The 13,476-nt window shown below is 31.9% G+C and overlaps 1 protein-coding gene across 3 annotated transcripts; it reads left to right on the forward strand.

Annotated features, from left to right (window-relative positions):
• Positions 412-2,721, forward strand: LOC107616626 (nuclear transcription factor Y subunit C-3). Of its 3 annotated transcripts, none has more exons than XM_016318582.2 (3): positions 412-589; positions 698-741; positions 1,722-2,721. In XM_016318582.2, exon 3 carries the CDS (start codon positions 1,723-1,725, stop codon positions 2,515-2,517), a length of 795 nt encoding a protein of 264 aa, XP_016174068.1. In that variant the 5' UTR covers positions 412-589; positions 698-741; position 1,722; the 3' UTR covers positions 2,518-2,721. The 3 variants fall into 3 exon arrangements, with proteins under 3 accessions (XP_016174068.1, XP_016174067.1, XP_016174066.1); XM_016318581.2 differs by having other exon boundaries at positions 412-567; XM_016318580.2 differs by having other exon boundaries at positions 413-741.

Consider the following 13,476-nt stretch of genomic DNA (forward strand, 5'->3'; position numbering starts at 1 on the left):
GATTATAATAATAACTTATTTACATAATATTTTTTAAATTATTATAAAATATACATTTTAAAAAATAAATGTTCATAAGACAATATAATGTACTGCAATACCGGTTACTTTTTATTCTTTTACGATTGCAGCCATATTAGTATATATCAATTAATTACCATACCGAAATAAACATTTAATTTTGAATATAATATAATACTATCAAATTTGTGGAAAGTGTATGATCCAAAACCCTATTGCAAAATACAAAAGAAAAAAAAACTATTGTAAACACTTCAAATGTTGTCGTTGGCCCAATATAAAGACAAAAAAAATTATTGGGTATGACGAAATACGCTAAAATCAATCAGACGAAAATTGAGGTATTTTCCTGTCTTAAAAAGAGGTCTCTGAAATATACTCCATTGTACTCCAACAAAAAACACAATGTACTCTGACAAAAAAACAATTTTGCCTCTCTTATAAGAAGTTATTTTGCTTCAACAAGAAAATTTCAACAGATCAGTACGGAAACCCTAACTCCTTATTCTGTCTTCTATAAGAAAAGACATTTGTATCTTCCCCACGGTACGGAGAAATATTCTAAAAGGTTTCTCTGGTCACTGGTCTCTTCAGCCACACAGATCTTTTCAAATAATAGAAAATTTTTTGATCATTCTCTCTTTTTATTTGTTTATATATTTTTTTTCTTTCTCAGATTCTTAATATTTGCAGTTTAGAACATCTTCTACTATTACAGAGGTACAATTTATTATTTAATGTATATATAACTGTAATTTGTTCATGAATCTGCATGTGTACATTGCAGCAACTTTTTTATTTATCATGATTTTAGATATTTTTACTTAGAGAATATATCCTCTGTTGTTGATCTAATTTGTGTTGGATCATGCACTACTCTGAAATAGACATTGGTGGTGAAATATAACTAAAATGATGTCATCTTAATATCTTCTATGATTGATGCAATTTATGAACATGCAATTTGAATTTTGATATGAAGTTTCTGAATTGATATGAAATTATTTGAATGGTGGAATGTTAGGGTAGATAAAATTTTCTGATTAAATTTGAATGTTGTTCTGTTTTATGCAGATAAACAAACAGAACATGTCCCTTCTTTTCTATATTTTTACTAAAAATATGAAATGAAACTAAGAAATGGGAATTACAATATTAGGTGTTTATTTATCTTTCAATTTCTTTATATATATATTTGTAATTCAATAATTGTCCGTATATTAAGGTGATTCTTGGTTCTCAATCATATTGACCAAGGAATTAGTTACTATGTGGTATTCTAAGCAATGATGTAAGTGTTTTTATTTTACTAAATCTAAAATGATTGATTTTAAATTTTTATTTTAGTACTCTTACAAGATAGGCTCTAGAAGGAAAATAAATAATATAAAACTTCTAAAGAATCGTGAAAATGTGTTAAACAAATAAAATCACACCATTTTTGTGCACATTTCTCACACTTATACCATCTTTTGGATGTGTTTTTATTTTTTTAATTTTTAGGATTTAAAAACAAAATTATTTAAGTATTAAATGGTGGTTTACCTGCCAACAATAATTCTTACTATACTATGTTTTTTAAGGTGTAATTTATTTATAAGAGTTAAATCCTTGATCATTTACAAGGAATTTTCCATGAGTGTATCAATTTTTAGATCATATATGTTGAAGTATTAGCATGGATTCGTTCCATGAAACAGGATGGATCCTCACCAAGGTCATAACCAAAACCCATCCATGGGAGTTGGTGGCAGCGGAGCACAATTCCCCTATGGTTCCAATCCATACCAGCCCAACCAAATGACTAGCTCACCTGGGATGGTTGTTCCACCAATTGGAACCATTCAATCCACTGGTCAGCCTGCTACAGCTCAATTGGGCCAACATCAACTGGCTTATCAACATATTCATCAACAACAACAGCAGCAACAGCAGATGCAACTTCAGCAACAACTTCAGTCCTTTTGGGCTAACCAATACCAAGAAATTGAGAAGGTAACTGATTTCAAGAACCACAGCCTTCCCCTGGCAAGGATCAAGAAGATCATGAAGGCTGATGAAGATGTCAGGATGATATCGGCCGAGGCGCCGGTCATATTTGCGAGGGCATGCGAAATGTTCATACTAGAGTTGACATTGCGATCATGGAATCACACTGAAGAGAACAAGAGGAGGACTCTTCAAAAGAATGACATTGCTGCTGCAATTACAAGAACCGATATCTTCGATTTCTTGGTTGATATTGTGCCCAGGGAGGATCTGAAAGATGAAGTGCTTACATCAGTGCCAGGAGGAACAATGGCTGTTCCAGGGCCAGCTGATTCTATTCCTTACTGCTATATGCCGCCACAGCATGCACAAGTTGGAGCTGCAGGAGTCATGATGGGTAATCCTGCAATGGACCCCAATTTATATGCTCAGCAGCCTCATCCCTACATCGCACCGCAAATGTGGCCACAGCCACCAGAGCAACAACAGTCGCCTTCGGATCATTGAGGCGCAAACTCGCTTTCTCTCACTTCACTTAGTTGTATAGGCTCTCTGCTTTCAACTTCACATTTTACTGCTCTTTTCAGTACGCTATAGCAAAATTTGATTCTGCAATTTTTGAGTCTGTTTCCTTTTTCTCATTAGATTTTAATAATGAACAACTTGATTTTGGATTATGAGAAATTAAATATGATCGTTTTTTATGTTGGATGAAAATAGTTTGCTTTTTAGCGACATGAGGAAGTATCGATGTCATGGAAATCTTAGCTTCCTCTGGTGTTAAATCATGGGAATCTGAATAGAAACATGGAACACTTGTTTTTCTCTTGAATTTGATCGCCAGTTATGGAAGTTCGACTCATACTTGGACAGGAAATGCATTCCAAGCCAGACGTTTGCTACTTGATATGGCAACTAAAACTATCAAAATAGTACAGAAGTTCAATAACCCAATCGACAAATAAGTGTGTGTTTGGAAACTGTTGGAAGAGAAGAAGCGCGTTTAAATTTCTTGAAAGCTTCAACTTTTGGTTTGGCAAATTTTCTTTTCTTTGAACGCAGAAGTGATTTTGCTGCCAAAACAACGTTTACAAGAAGCAATTACTTTTAGCTTCTGCGTTTTTTTAACGGGCTTTGGCTATCTTCTGCGTTTTCTTAACGGGCTTTTAGCTATAGATACTAACCATTTATTTACCTTTTACCAACTTTATCCTTTATATATGTTATTATATTATTTATAAAATTCTTGTTATTTCTATTTATATGGGCTCTATTTTTCTATTTATTATTTTTATTTTTTTTCAACTGTTTGTTTGACATTATACACTTTTATAATTGTGATTTTTGTGTATTGTGTTTGTTATTATCTTTTTATAATGTGATTTATTGATTTTATTAGATAATAATAGTAAAAAATTATAACATACTAAAAAAAAGAGTACTAAAAATACTAAAAATATATTATATAAAAAGATCATCAAGAACTTTTAGATTTGTTTCGATCACTATAAAGTAAATATTTAATTTTTTTTATTATTTTCAATACTGTAAGTAAATATTAATTTTATTATAAAATTAACTAATAAGATCTATTTAAATATCTAAATTAAAATAATAGGATAATATAAAAAAATTTACAAACTTACTTTTGATGAAAATCAAGTTTGCAAAATCAATTTTATGCAAACTCCCGTTTGCAAACTGTAATGCAAACACACACTTAATCTTGAATGATTTAAAAACATGATAAGAAAAATTAAATTTTAAATACATATTCAAAATAAAGATTTTAAAAATTATATTTTGATATAATTTTTTAGGAGCATTACTAAAAAATAATATCTTTTTACAAATCTGCTATACATCCAAATTTTATTGCCATCCAAGTCCAAACGAGTTGGTCCAACACGAACAAAAATCATTCTTATTAAAAGAGCATGTAATAACTTTACATCTCGCTTTGCGTTCTAATATAAAAAACTGTTAACATCTCCTACTCAAAAATATAACAAAGGAATTTGAAATCTCTCTCAAAATCTCTCAAAAATCTTTCAAATTCTTTGCAAAAATTACATAAAAATCCGGTTCTGCGTTTGAGATCATCAACAAAAAACACAGAAAAAGAACAACAAAGATTCTTCAAGGTACTGACAAACTTCTTGTTCATTATGTTCAGTTTTCTCCTTCGCATTTCTTGCATTTCTACTAGTTCAGTTTAGGATTTAGTGGATCAAGTTTGTTCTCTGATTCAATTTTTTCTTGTTTTTCTCTGTAATTAGGGCATCGTAAATAATTTCGGTTCATTTTTTAGTTTGTTTGAGGTTTATTTGGATGTATAAATGAATTCAATGTGTTTTTGTTGATGATTGAGTCTTTTTGACTACTTGTTCAAATCTGAACTAATTTTGGTTCATTTATGAATTTACTGAGGCTCACTTAATGCTGTTGTTAAGTATTGACTAAATTTTTTATTCCTTAATTTTCTCTGGTGCCATCATTAAATAATTTCTGTTCATTTCTTAGTTTATTTGAGATTCATTTAGATCCAAAAATGAATTCAATGTATTTTTGATGATTATTGAGTCTTTTTAACTACTTATTTAAATCTGAACTAATTTTAGTTCATTTGTGAATTAACTGAGGTTCACTTGATGCTACTGTTAAGTATTGACTAAATTTTTTATTCCTTAATTTGGTGTCATTATTAAATAATTTAGGTTTATTTCTTAGTTTATTTGAGGTTCATTTGGATCCAGAAATAAATTCAATATGTTTTTATTGATGATTGAGTCTTTTTTACTAGTTCAAGTCTAAACTAATTTCAGTTCATTTGTGAATTAACCAAGGTTCACTTGATGCTGCTGTTAAGTATTGACCAAATTTTTTATTTCTTACAGGTAAGTATCATTAAACATAATTGATCCTCTACTTCTAAATTAATACAAATTAATAATTTTTTTCAATTGTAGGAACAAGTTGATGCTTTCAGACATGAATATGGTCCAATCATTCTTGTAGACAAGATAAATAAATTAAGAGATAAAGTCATTGAGGGATCTGAAGACATAAGAATCTCAAAGCCATCTGCTGCCCTCTCAAGTCCTTTTTGTAAATTATCATTTAAGAATATAGAAAGTAAATAGGTTCAATCTTCTAAATAGTAATGAATTTCTATTGACATTCTTGAATACTATTTTGTAAGGAATTATAAAAAGGCAAACACTTCTTTGACTCTTTGTAAATGTTAATATATATATTTAAAAATCTTTAAATTCCTTTTTTAAATGTTAGAAATGTCTGGGCTGTATTGAGATCACATTAATTTGAATGAATCTAGATTCACACTGAATAGACTCAATAGCGGCAAAAACACAAAGGACCAGAAATTTAGACAAAAATAAACCGAAATTTATTATAATAAACACCTAAACTGTTTACCATAACACAATTGCAGAAACTAATTTGAAAAAATAAAAAGTGGCTATTCAATAAAACATAACACAAATAAGAAATTAACTCTCATTTTCATCAAGTGTCTTGAAAGTCATCCCAACCTTTGGGACAAAATGTTCATCGCAATACACCTGGACTGGAAATAAATTGAAATATGATTATAACAACACCATTGTGTAATAACAAATAAACCAAAAATTGTGCATTCTATAAATTAAGAAACTCTTTCATTCTATCCAAATTTAAATTCATAAACAACACTGATTTGAGCAAAGAAGAATGAAATTATTCATTATCACTTTATTCAATTGCATTAGATTCCATTCCATTCCATTCAATTCAAAATTATTGAAGAATGCAACTAGATAAAATTAAGAATGGTCTAAACCTTGTCCAATTGATTCGATTCAGAAGAATAATCTAAATCACGCTTATTCAACTGATTTGAACATGAATCATTCATTCTTTTAGAACACGCAAAACCTAAACGATTTTAATTATACTATTCGATTTCAAAAAAAAAATGCAGATAAAAAATCTGAAGAGAAAGAGAATAAAATCCGAGAAGAATACAAGAAAATTGAAGAAAAAGAAAGTTTGAAGAGAAAGAGACAATAATTAGACGAAAACATAGAGAAATCAGAGAAGAAGGGAATATTTACGTTGAAGAGGAACGAACAAGGGGAAGTTTACGTTAAAAGTCTATTATAAGTGGCGTGTGACTCTAAATCACTTGGTTGGACTTGGTTAGTGAAATCACTTGGATGCAAAGCATTTTTTATCTTTTTATCTTTAAATTTTGATGATTTTATGTTAATTGAATTTTTTTAAAAAAATATTTTATTATGAATGAACACATTATTTTAAAAAATAATTTGTGTATCTTCTAAATATGTATTTAAATGTCACAAAAATTCAATTAAATAGATAACTTGTTTATTAAATAAGAATTTTTTATAACTTTATTAGTCGCTATATTTGGTGTTTAATATTCCTAAAAAAATAACGATCCTTAAAGGATAATTTTTGGACAAAACGGAAAAAATCATTTTAGGAAAAAATCATTTTAAGAAGAAAATAAGAGGTTAATAGCTAAGAATTCCTTCTTTCCTTTACGGAAGATAACAATATGGTTTGACTTTTTCTAATAGAGAACTAAACATTTCATACTAGGAGAAGTTTGTTGCAACATAAGTTCTTTTACAATATCTTTCAATCCTTAGAGCCTTTGTTTATGGTCGTCTAGTTCAGTTTTTAAGGCAATTACCTTCTCATCACTTTGTTTCTTGATTTCATCTATTTCTTTATTTTTTTTAAGAGAAGTTTTTGTAACAGTTCTTCCAAAACATCGAACTCGTCCTAAATTCTTTTTACCAAACACTTTTTGAAATGCATTAGTAGGAATTTCTTTAGCTTCTTGGAGATCATCAAGTTTATCCTATATACACAAATATATTATATGCCTATTTTTAGTGATAAAAATACAATGAAGGAATCTAACAACCTATTGATAACTAATAGGGGCAGCAATCCAATACCATTAAAACAACTAAAATATTACAGCCATAAACACAAAATAGCAACCAAATTAGTCATAAGGACAAAATAATCATGCTTGTATTTCTAAAATAATTAGAGTTACAACCATAAGCACAAAATAGCAACTAAGAGAAAAAAATTATAGACTAACTTACAATGATAGCCTTGCATTATCATTTTTTTATGCATCATAACTTTTCCTTCATTTTTAATTATTTCTATTATTATTTTTATAAAGGAGGAAGAAGAAAAGTCGTTGTTATATCAAGTGTAACCCTTCTCCCTGCAACCAAAACAGCCATAAAACAACCATAAAACAATAATAAAAATATTATAGCCATAAAACAGCAATCAAGACAAGAAAATTATAAACTAACTTACAATGAAAACTTGTGTTTCTACATCAAGTGTTTTTCTTTTTAGTCCATTCCGAGTTGCAACAAACATTTTAGCTTGATTTGGTTTTTCTTTGTTCTCTCTTTTCTCAGACTACATAATAAGATGGCAATTGTAAGTTATAACATAAACGTGACTTTATCAAATCAACACGCACTCTTTCAAAATTGATTGGCCCCATTTTATGCCTCCATTGTTGCTTCCTGCGATTTTCAGAATTTACAACACACATGGCCTATGTTTAACATAAACAATGATGAAATAAAATATAAAAATTGAAAGAATTATACTTGGTCATATCAAATAATAATAACTGAAATCCTCTAGCTCACTTTGACCGTTGGAATACTCCAATATGCAATTAGTTTTTGAAATTGTATTTTTGAAATTTTCAAAAGGCGATTCACCAACATATCCTCAATACTTCCAGAATATGGTTCAAAGTGTTTTTTCTTGATTCTTGTCTTGTAATGCTTCCATGCTCTTTAAACACCAGTCAACAGCCATAGTTTTCAGGATTTTGGAAGAATGAATGGTGCACGAATCCCCACACCTTCGTACAGTTGTACCAGCAAGTGCACTGGGTTGTCCAAGTAATACCTGAGCGAGTCAGGGTCGATTCCATGAGGATTATGGTTTAAAGCAAGCTATGGTTATCTTGCAGGTCTTAGTCAAGCAGATCAAGAGGTTGCAGGATTACATAATTTAGGATTATTGTAATAGGGTGCTAATACTTTAAGGATATAGTTGAGGATTGGAGTTGTTTTGCCTTTCTGAATTTACTCTGGTATCACTGTCTTCTTTGCTTGTGAATGATCTCTTCTATGGCAGCCTGTATATGATCAAAGCCATTGCCCGTGGTCATTGATCTCCTCTGCTCCAGATCAAACGCCATTGCCCGTGGTCATCCAATCTGATGGAGGGTGAAGCTCTAGCAGTTCATTCTCTTGGCGATCCTACTCAAAACGCCACAGACAAGGTCGAATCTTCCGGATCAGAGAATGCTGTTTCTTTGGATTCTAGCCTATACCATGGAGACCCTAATCTCCCTAGAAATCAGCTGAACTGATGTCTCGAGAAGTCTCCAACGAAGTCGTGGATTAGCCGTCTGAGAGATGTATAAACATAGCTGTTGGTTCGTGCTTTCTGGCCACTTATTCACATGAACCCAAGTAGATGCGGGTGTTTGTCAGGCACGTTCATCTAAGTATGATGAACAGAGCTGATTGTCACTGATCATCCTATTCACCATGTTGAAGTGCGAATATACATCTTAGAATTAATCAAACATGGATCGAAGAAGAAATAGTAATACTTTTATTAATTCATAGGACTCAGCAGGGCTCCTCCCCTCAACCTAGGAGGTTTAGAAACTCATACTGATGTAAAATACAATGGTAAACGTGTATGATGGGTGAAGATGATGTTCGAATTATTATGTAAACTACACTTTAAATACTAAACAGATGACTAGTAAGGGTAAAACAGTCTATCTAGTGCTAAAATCCACTTCTGGGGCCCACTTGGTGAGTGTTTGGGCTGAGCTTTGATGATATCCACATGCTATGAGGCTCCTAGGATATTGAACGCTGGCTAGGGGGTCCTCTCTAGGCGTTTGGACGCTGGTCTCTGCTCTTTGGGCGCTGGACGCCTAGAAGGGGGCAGGTAATTGGCGTTGGACGCCAGTTTTAGGCCTTCTAATCCGAAGCAAAATATGGACTATTATATATTGCTGGAAAGCTCTGGAAGTCAACTTTCCATAACCATTGAGAGCGCTCCATTTGGACTTCTGTAGCTCCAGAAAAGCTCTTCTGAGTGCAAAGAGGTCAGATCCAGACAGCATTTGCAGTACTTTCTCTATCTCTGAATCAGACTTTTGCTCCAGCTCCTCAATTTCAACCAGAAAATACCTGAAATTGTAAAAAAATACAAAAACTCATAGTAGAATGCAAAAATATGAATTTAACACTAAAACCTATAAAAACTTAATAAAAACTAAATAAAACATACTAAAAACTATATGAAAATGATGCCAAAAAGCGTATAAAATATCCGCTCATCAATGAAATTTGATTACAAACACATTGATTTTATCATATCATATAAATAAAAAGATTATAAACATATGGCATAAACATAAAGATAAATGGAGCTTACATTAATATACTTCTATATGCACTTTTTGATTTGCTTAGGCACAACTTTCCAATTAGTGTATATCAAGGTAATAAAATCATTATTCCTTCCCATTGTTCGAATAAAATTGGTTAAATATTTCACTCTCTAAGGAGTTGTCCCACTACAAGAAATTATCAGAATAGCGACCGATTTTAGCAACTGAAAAAATTGGTTGCTAATAGCGACTGATTTAGCGACCGATATAGAATTTCTAGGATCAGAAAAAAATTGGTCGCTAAAGTATATTCAATGATCGATTTTAGCAACTCACAAAATCGGTCACTAATAGCAACCGAATTAGCGACCGATAAATTTATTATACAACCAGAATAAAGTTGGTCGCTAAATCAGTCGCTATTTTTTAATTTAGTGACCGAATTAGCAACCAAAATAAGAGAAGAAACGACTTTTGGATTTTTGGTCACAAAATTGGTCGCTATTTTTAATTTAGCGACCGATTTTTCAATCGGTAGAGAAATAGGGTGAAAATTTGTTTGGTCACTAATTCAGTTGCTAAGGCAATGGTCATTAAATCGGTTGCTAATTGTTAAGATAGCGACCAATTTTAGCGACCAACAAAATCGGTCACTAATAGCATCCAAATTAGCGATCGATAAGTTTATTATACAACCAAAATAAAGTTAGTTGCTAAATCGGTCACTATTTTTTAATTTAGCCACCGAATTAGCAACCAAAACAAGAAAAGTAACATTTTTGGGATTCTTGGTCACAAAATCGGTCGCTATTTTTTATTTAGCGACCGATTTTGCAACCAATAGAAAAATAGGGTAAAAATTATTTAGTCGCTAATTCGGTCGCTAATACAATGGTCGCTAAATCAGTCACTAATTTAAATAAAATAAGAGAGTTACTGAAATACCCTTGCAAACCCTAACTCAATTCACCCACACCATTCTCATCTTATCCAAACCATTTTCTGGGTTACCCGCCAGAAGCATAGTACCGTCTTCTTCGTTGCAGTGCTGTCTTCGTCATCTTCTGATTGCAGCGCCGTCTCTGGAGGTCTTGTCGCCGTCTTCTAAGGTCTCGGCATCATCGCCTTCGTCTTTGAGATCTCGACGGCATTGGTGTCGTCTGAGTTCGCAGATCGTCTCATCACCATCCAGATCTGACTTTTTCATTGTCACGCCGTTCTTTTCTCACCGTCACCTCCTCTGGCCGTGCCGCCTCCTCTGCTCACTCCTTCATTACAGATTGTCGCCTTGCCGTCTAGATTCGCCGTTGCTCCTTGTCACGTAGTTCTTTTCTCTCCCGGTAACTTCTTCTCAAACTAATTTATTTGATATCCTGTAGCCTCAAATAACGATCATTTGTTGCTGGTAGAAGGATAATGGAAGGGGTTAGGGTTTGGTGGTGGTGGAAGGAGCATAATGGAGGAGTATGAACTTAAAGAGGGAGAGGCATGCTCATTCCAGAACCACGAGGAGGAGCTTGATGATGCTAGCATCGATCCTGATGTTGAGCTCTCTTACACTGTAAGTTTTGTTTTTGTGTTCCTTTGATTATCTTGTGTATTTATCGTTGCTGCATCCGTTCTTGGATTGTTGTTCTCATTATTTTTTTATTCTTGGTGTTATTGTTGGTATTAAATGATTGACTTGGAATTTATGAGGATTGCAAATTGGTGCAGATACTTGTGTCCAGAGCCCTATCCAGAAGAAAATATGGAGTTTCTTCAATCGCAGAACATTCAGCTCTTTCAATTTGGAATCGAGGGGAAGACAATATAGTTTTCACTCTGTATTTGTAATGTATTCATGTGTTTCTTATTAATAGTTGACTGGTTGTTGGGGTTAGTAATGGTTTCAAATCAGCGTTATTTGATGATCTTTTGTTCCTTGTCCCTTGTGATTGAATTTAGTTATGTGAATCTTGGATTGGAAATTGATAATTCTTGGTTATTAGTGCTAATTTGTCAGTCACTGTAGCTTTCTGTAGAAGCTGGTTTCTTTTTGTTTCTTGAATGTGTTAGTTCAATCAGGTTTAGTATCTTGAAAATTGAAGAAAGAAGAGAACATGCGTCATTGATGCCATTTGTGCCACTCTGTCTGGCAGTAGCAGAGGTAGGTTTCATTGAGTATCCGCTGAAGAAAGCTATTATTTTTGTGGAAGAATTGGGATAGTCTATGATAATTGGCAGAAAAAAATTGTATAGAGCACTGCTGCTGAGGGCATTGTTAGGTTGGAATATTTGTGCCAATATAAAATCAAGAAAACAAATGAAAAGTAGAATAAAGAACAAACAAATGCACAGCAATTTATGTGGTTCATAGAAGTTTTACATGGCAAGATATAAACTCTCCTTTGAATATTTCAGAGAAAATTACCACTCTATTGCTTTTTATTAGTTTTCTTGATGATTAATTTCCAGCAGGCTTGCTCCTTCTTTCATTCTTTTTCTGTTTTAATGTTGAAATGGATTTTGTAGTTGAGATGCTCAACTTTCAGCACTTTCACAGAAATTGTAGGCTATAGTGCTTCGGCTGGGTTTGGTAAAGCTTTTGCTTTTTAAAAGTAGCTTATGAAAGCTGTCTTTTAAAAGATAGCTTTTTAAAAGCTACAACACTTGGGTTTGGTAAAATCAAATTAAAAATGACTTTTAATAAGTACAAGCACCACAATTGTGTTTGGTAAAACAGCTTTTAAAAGTTAAAAAAATTATAATAAACATGTTTATAACAAAAAATAATTTCTTTTTTTAAATTTTTTAAAAATTTCATCTGTTATCAGTTCCTATCCCCTAATATGAATGCATCAATAATAAATCCATGCAGATTACCATTTTTAACTCAGTGGCAATGATACATTTGTTGTGAAATATAGGATATGAAGCACATATTGGAATTTTAAATTAGTAGCATCGGTCTACATCATGTCTCGTACAGGTGTTTTATAGCATGAATATTGAATGTTAGATTTCTTATACATGCGAGACAGTTTTTTTCTTAAAAAGAATGAAAATAAAAATAGAACCTAAATATTTTCTTACTAATGCATGTAGCCTCTGTGGTTAATCGTTGCCCTTGTATATCATTAAATTAAATATTAAATAATTTTATGTTATAGATTATCTGCATTACTCTGAACTATCCCTTCAAGTAATTCTTTAGCCACCTAGGCCCTAGCTATCTAATAACCTAAGCTATTCATTAATTTCTAAACTTAAAAGTGAAAAAAGAAGTATGTTATATGGTGCTTATAAATTACAAATATTTTAACTTTACAGAAAAATAAGTTCCACTTCTCAACATTCATATTTAGGCAATTAAGACATAAAATTAGACACAATAGAATTACCAATAAAAAAAAATATTTGACAAATTTGTCTTTTGGATTCAACTTATGTTTGTCGAGGGACAAAAGGACTAATACCTGAGGAACCATTCCATATGGGCCAAACACTGAAAAGCTTTTTGGACTTGGACATCAACTTAGAAAAGCAGTTGATTGAGGAAAAACTGAGTGAACTCCAAGTACAAAATGCCAATGAAGAAACAATAATCTCAATAATGAAAGAATTTGGAAAGATAAGGTAAATTATATATATGGTAATAGAGTAAAGTTTTTCTTGTATAAGTTTTATGTGTGACATTACATATGAAATGTATCCAAGAAAAACTAACAAATCCTAAAAATTCAATTTTCGCATGAAATATGATTGTATTGATGATCCATGGCATTCTTTATTCCATCATTCATAGTTTTATCAGAGAGAGCACAAAAGGGTTAGTGAGCTCTTAAGTGTAAACCATACTACTTAAGTGCTGCTATATATATTACCATGTGTGTGTGTTTTTGTTTTACAATCCTAGGTTGTTTTGTTTTACAGTCCTAGGTTGTTTTGTTTTTGGTTGGGCTTGTTTTGTTCTGTTCAAAGTA

This window comes from Arachis ipaensis, chromosome B09 (genome assembly GCF_000816755.2).
Source record: "Arachis ipaensis cultivar K30076 chromosome B09, Araip1.1, whole genome shotgun sequence".
Taxonomy (NCBI): Eukaryota; Viridiplantae; Streptophyta; class Magnoliopsida; order Fabales; family Fabaceae; genus Arachis; species Arachis ipaensis.

Bases quoted from the DNA above. Each gene is read 5' to 3' on its own strand.
- LOC107616626 (XM_016318582.2), top strand. From the start codon at position 1,723: ATGGATCCTCACCAAGGTCATAACCAAAACCCATCCATGGGAGTTGGT.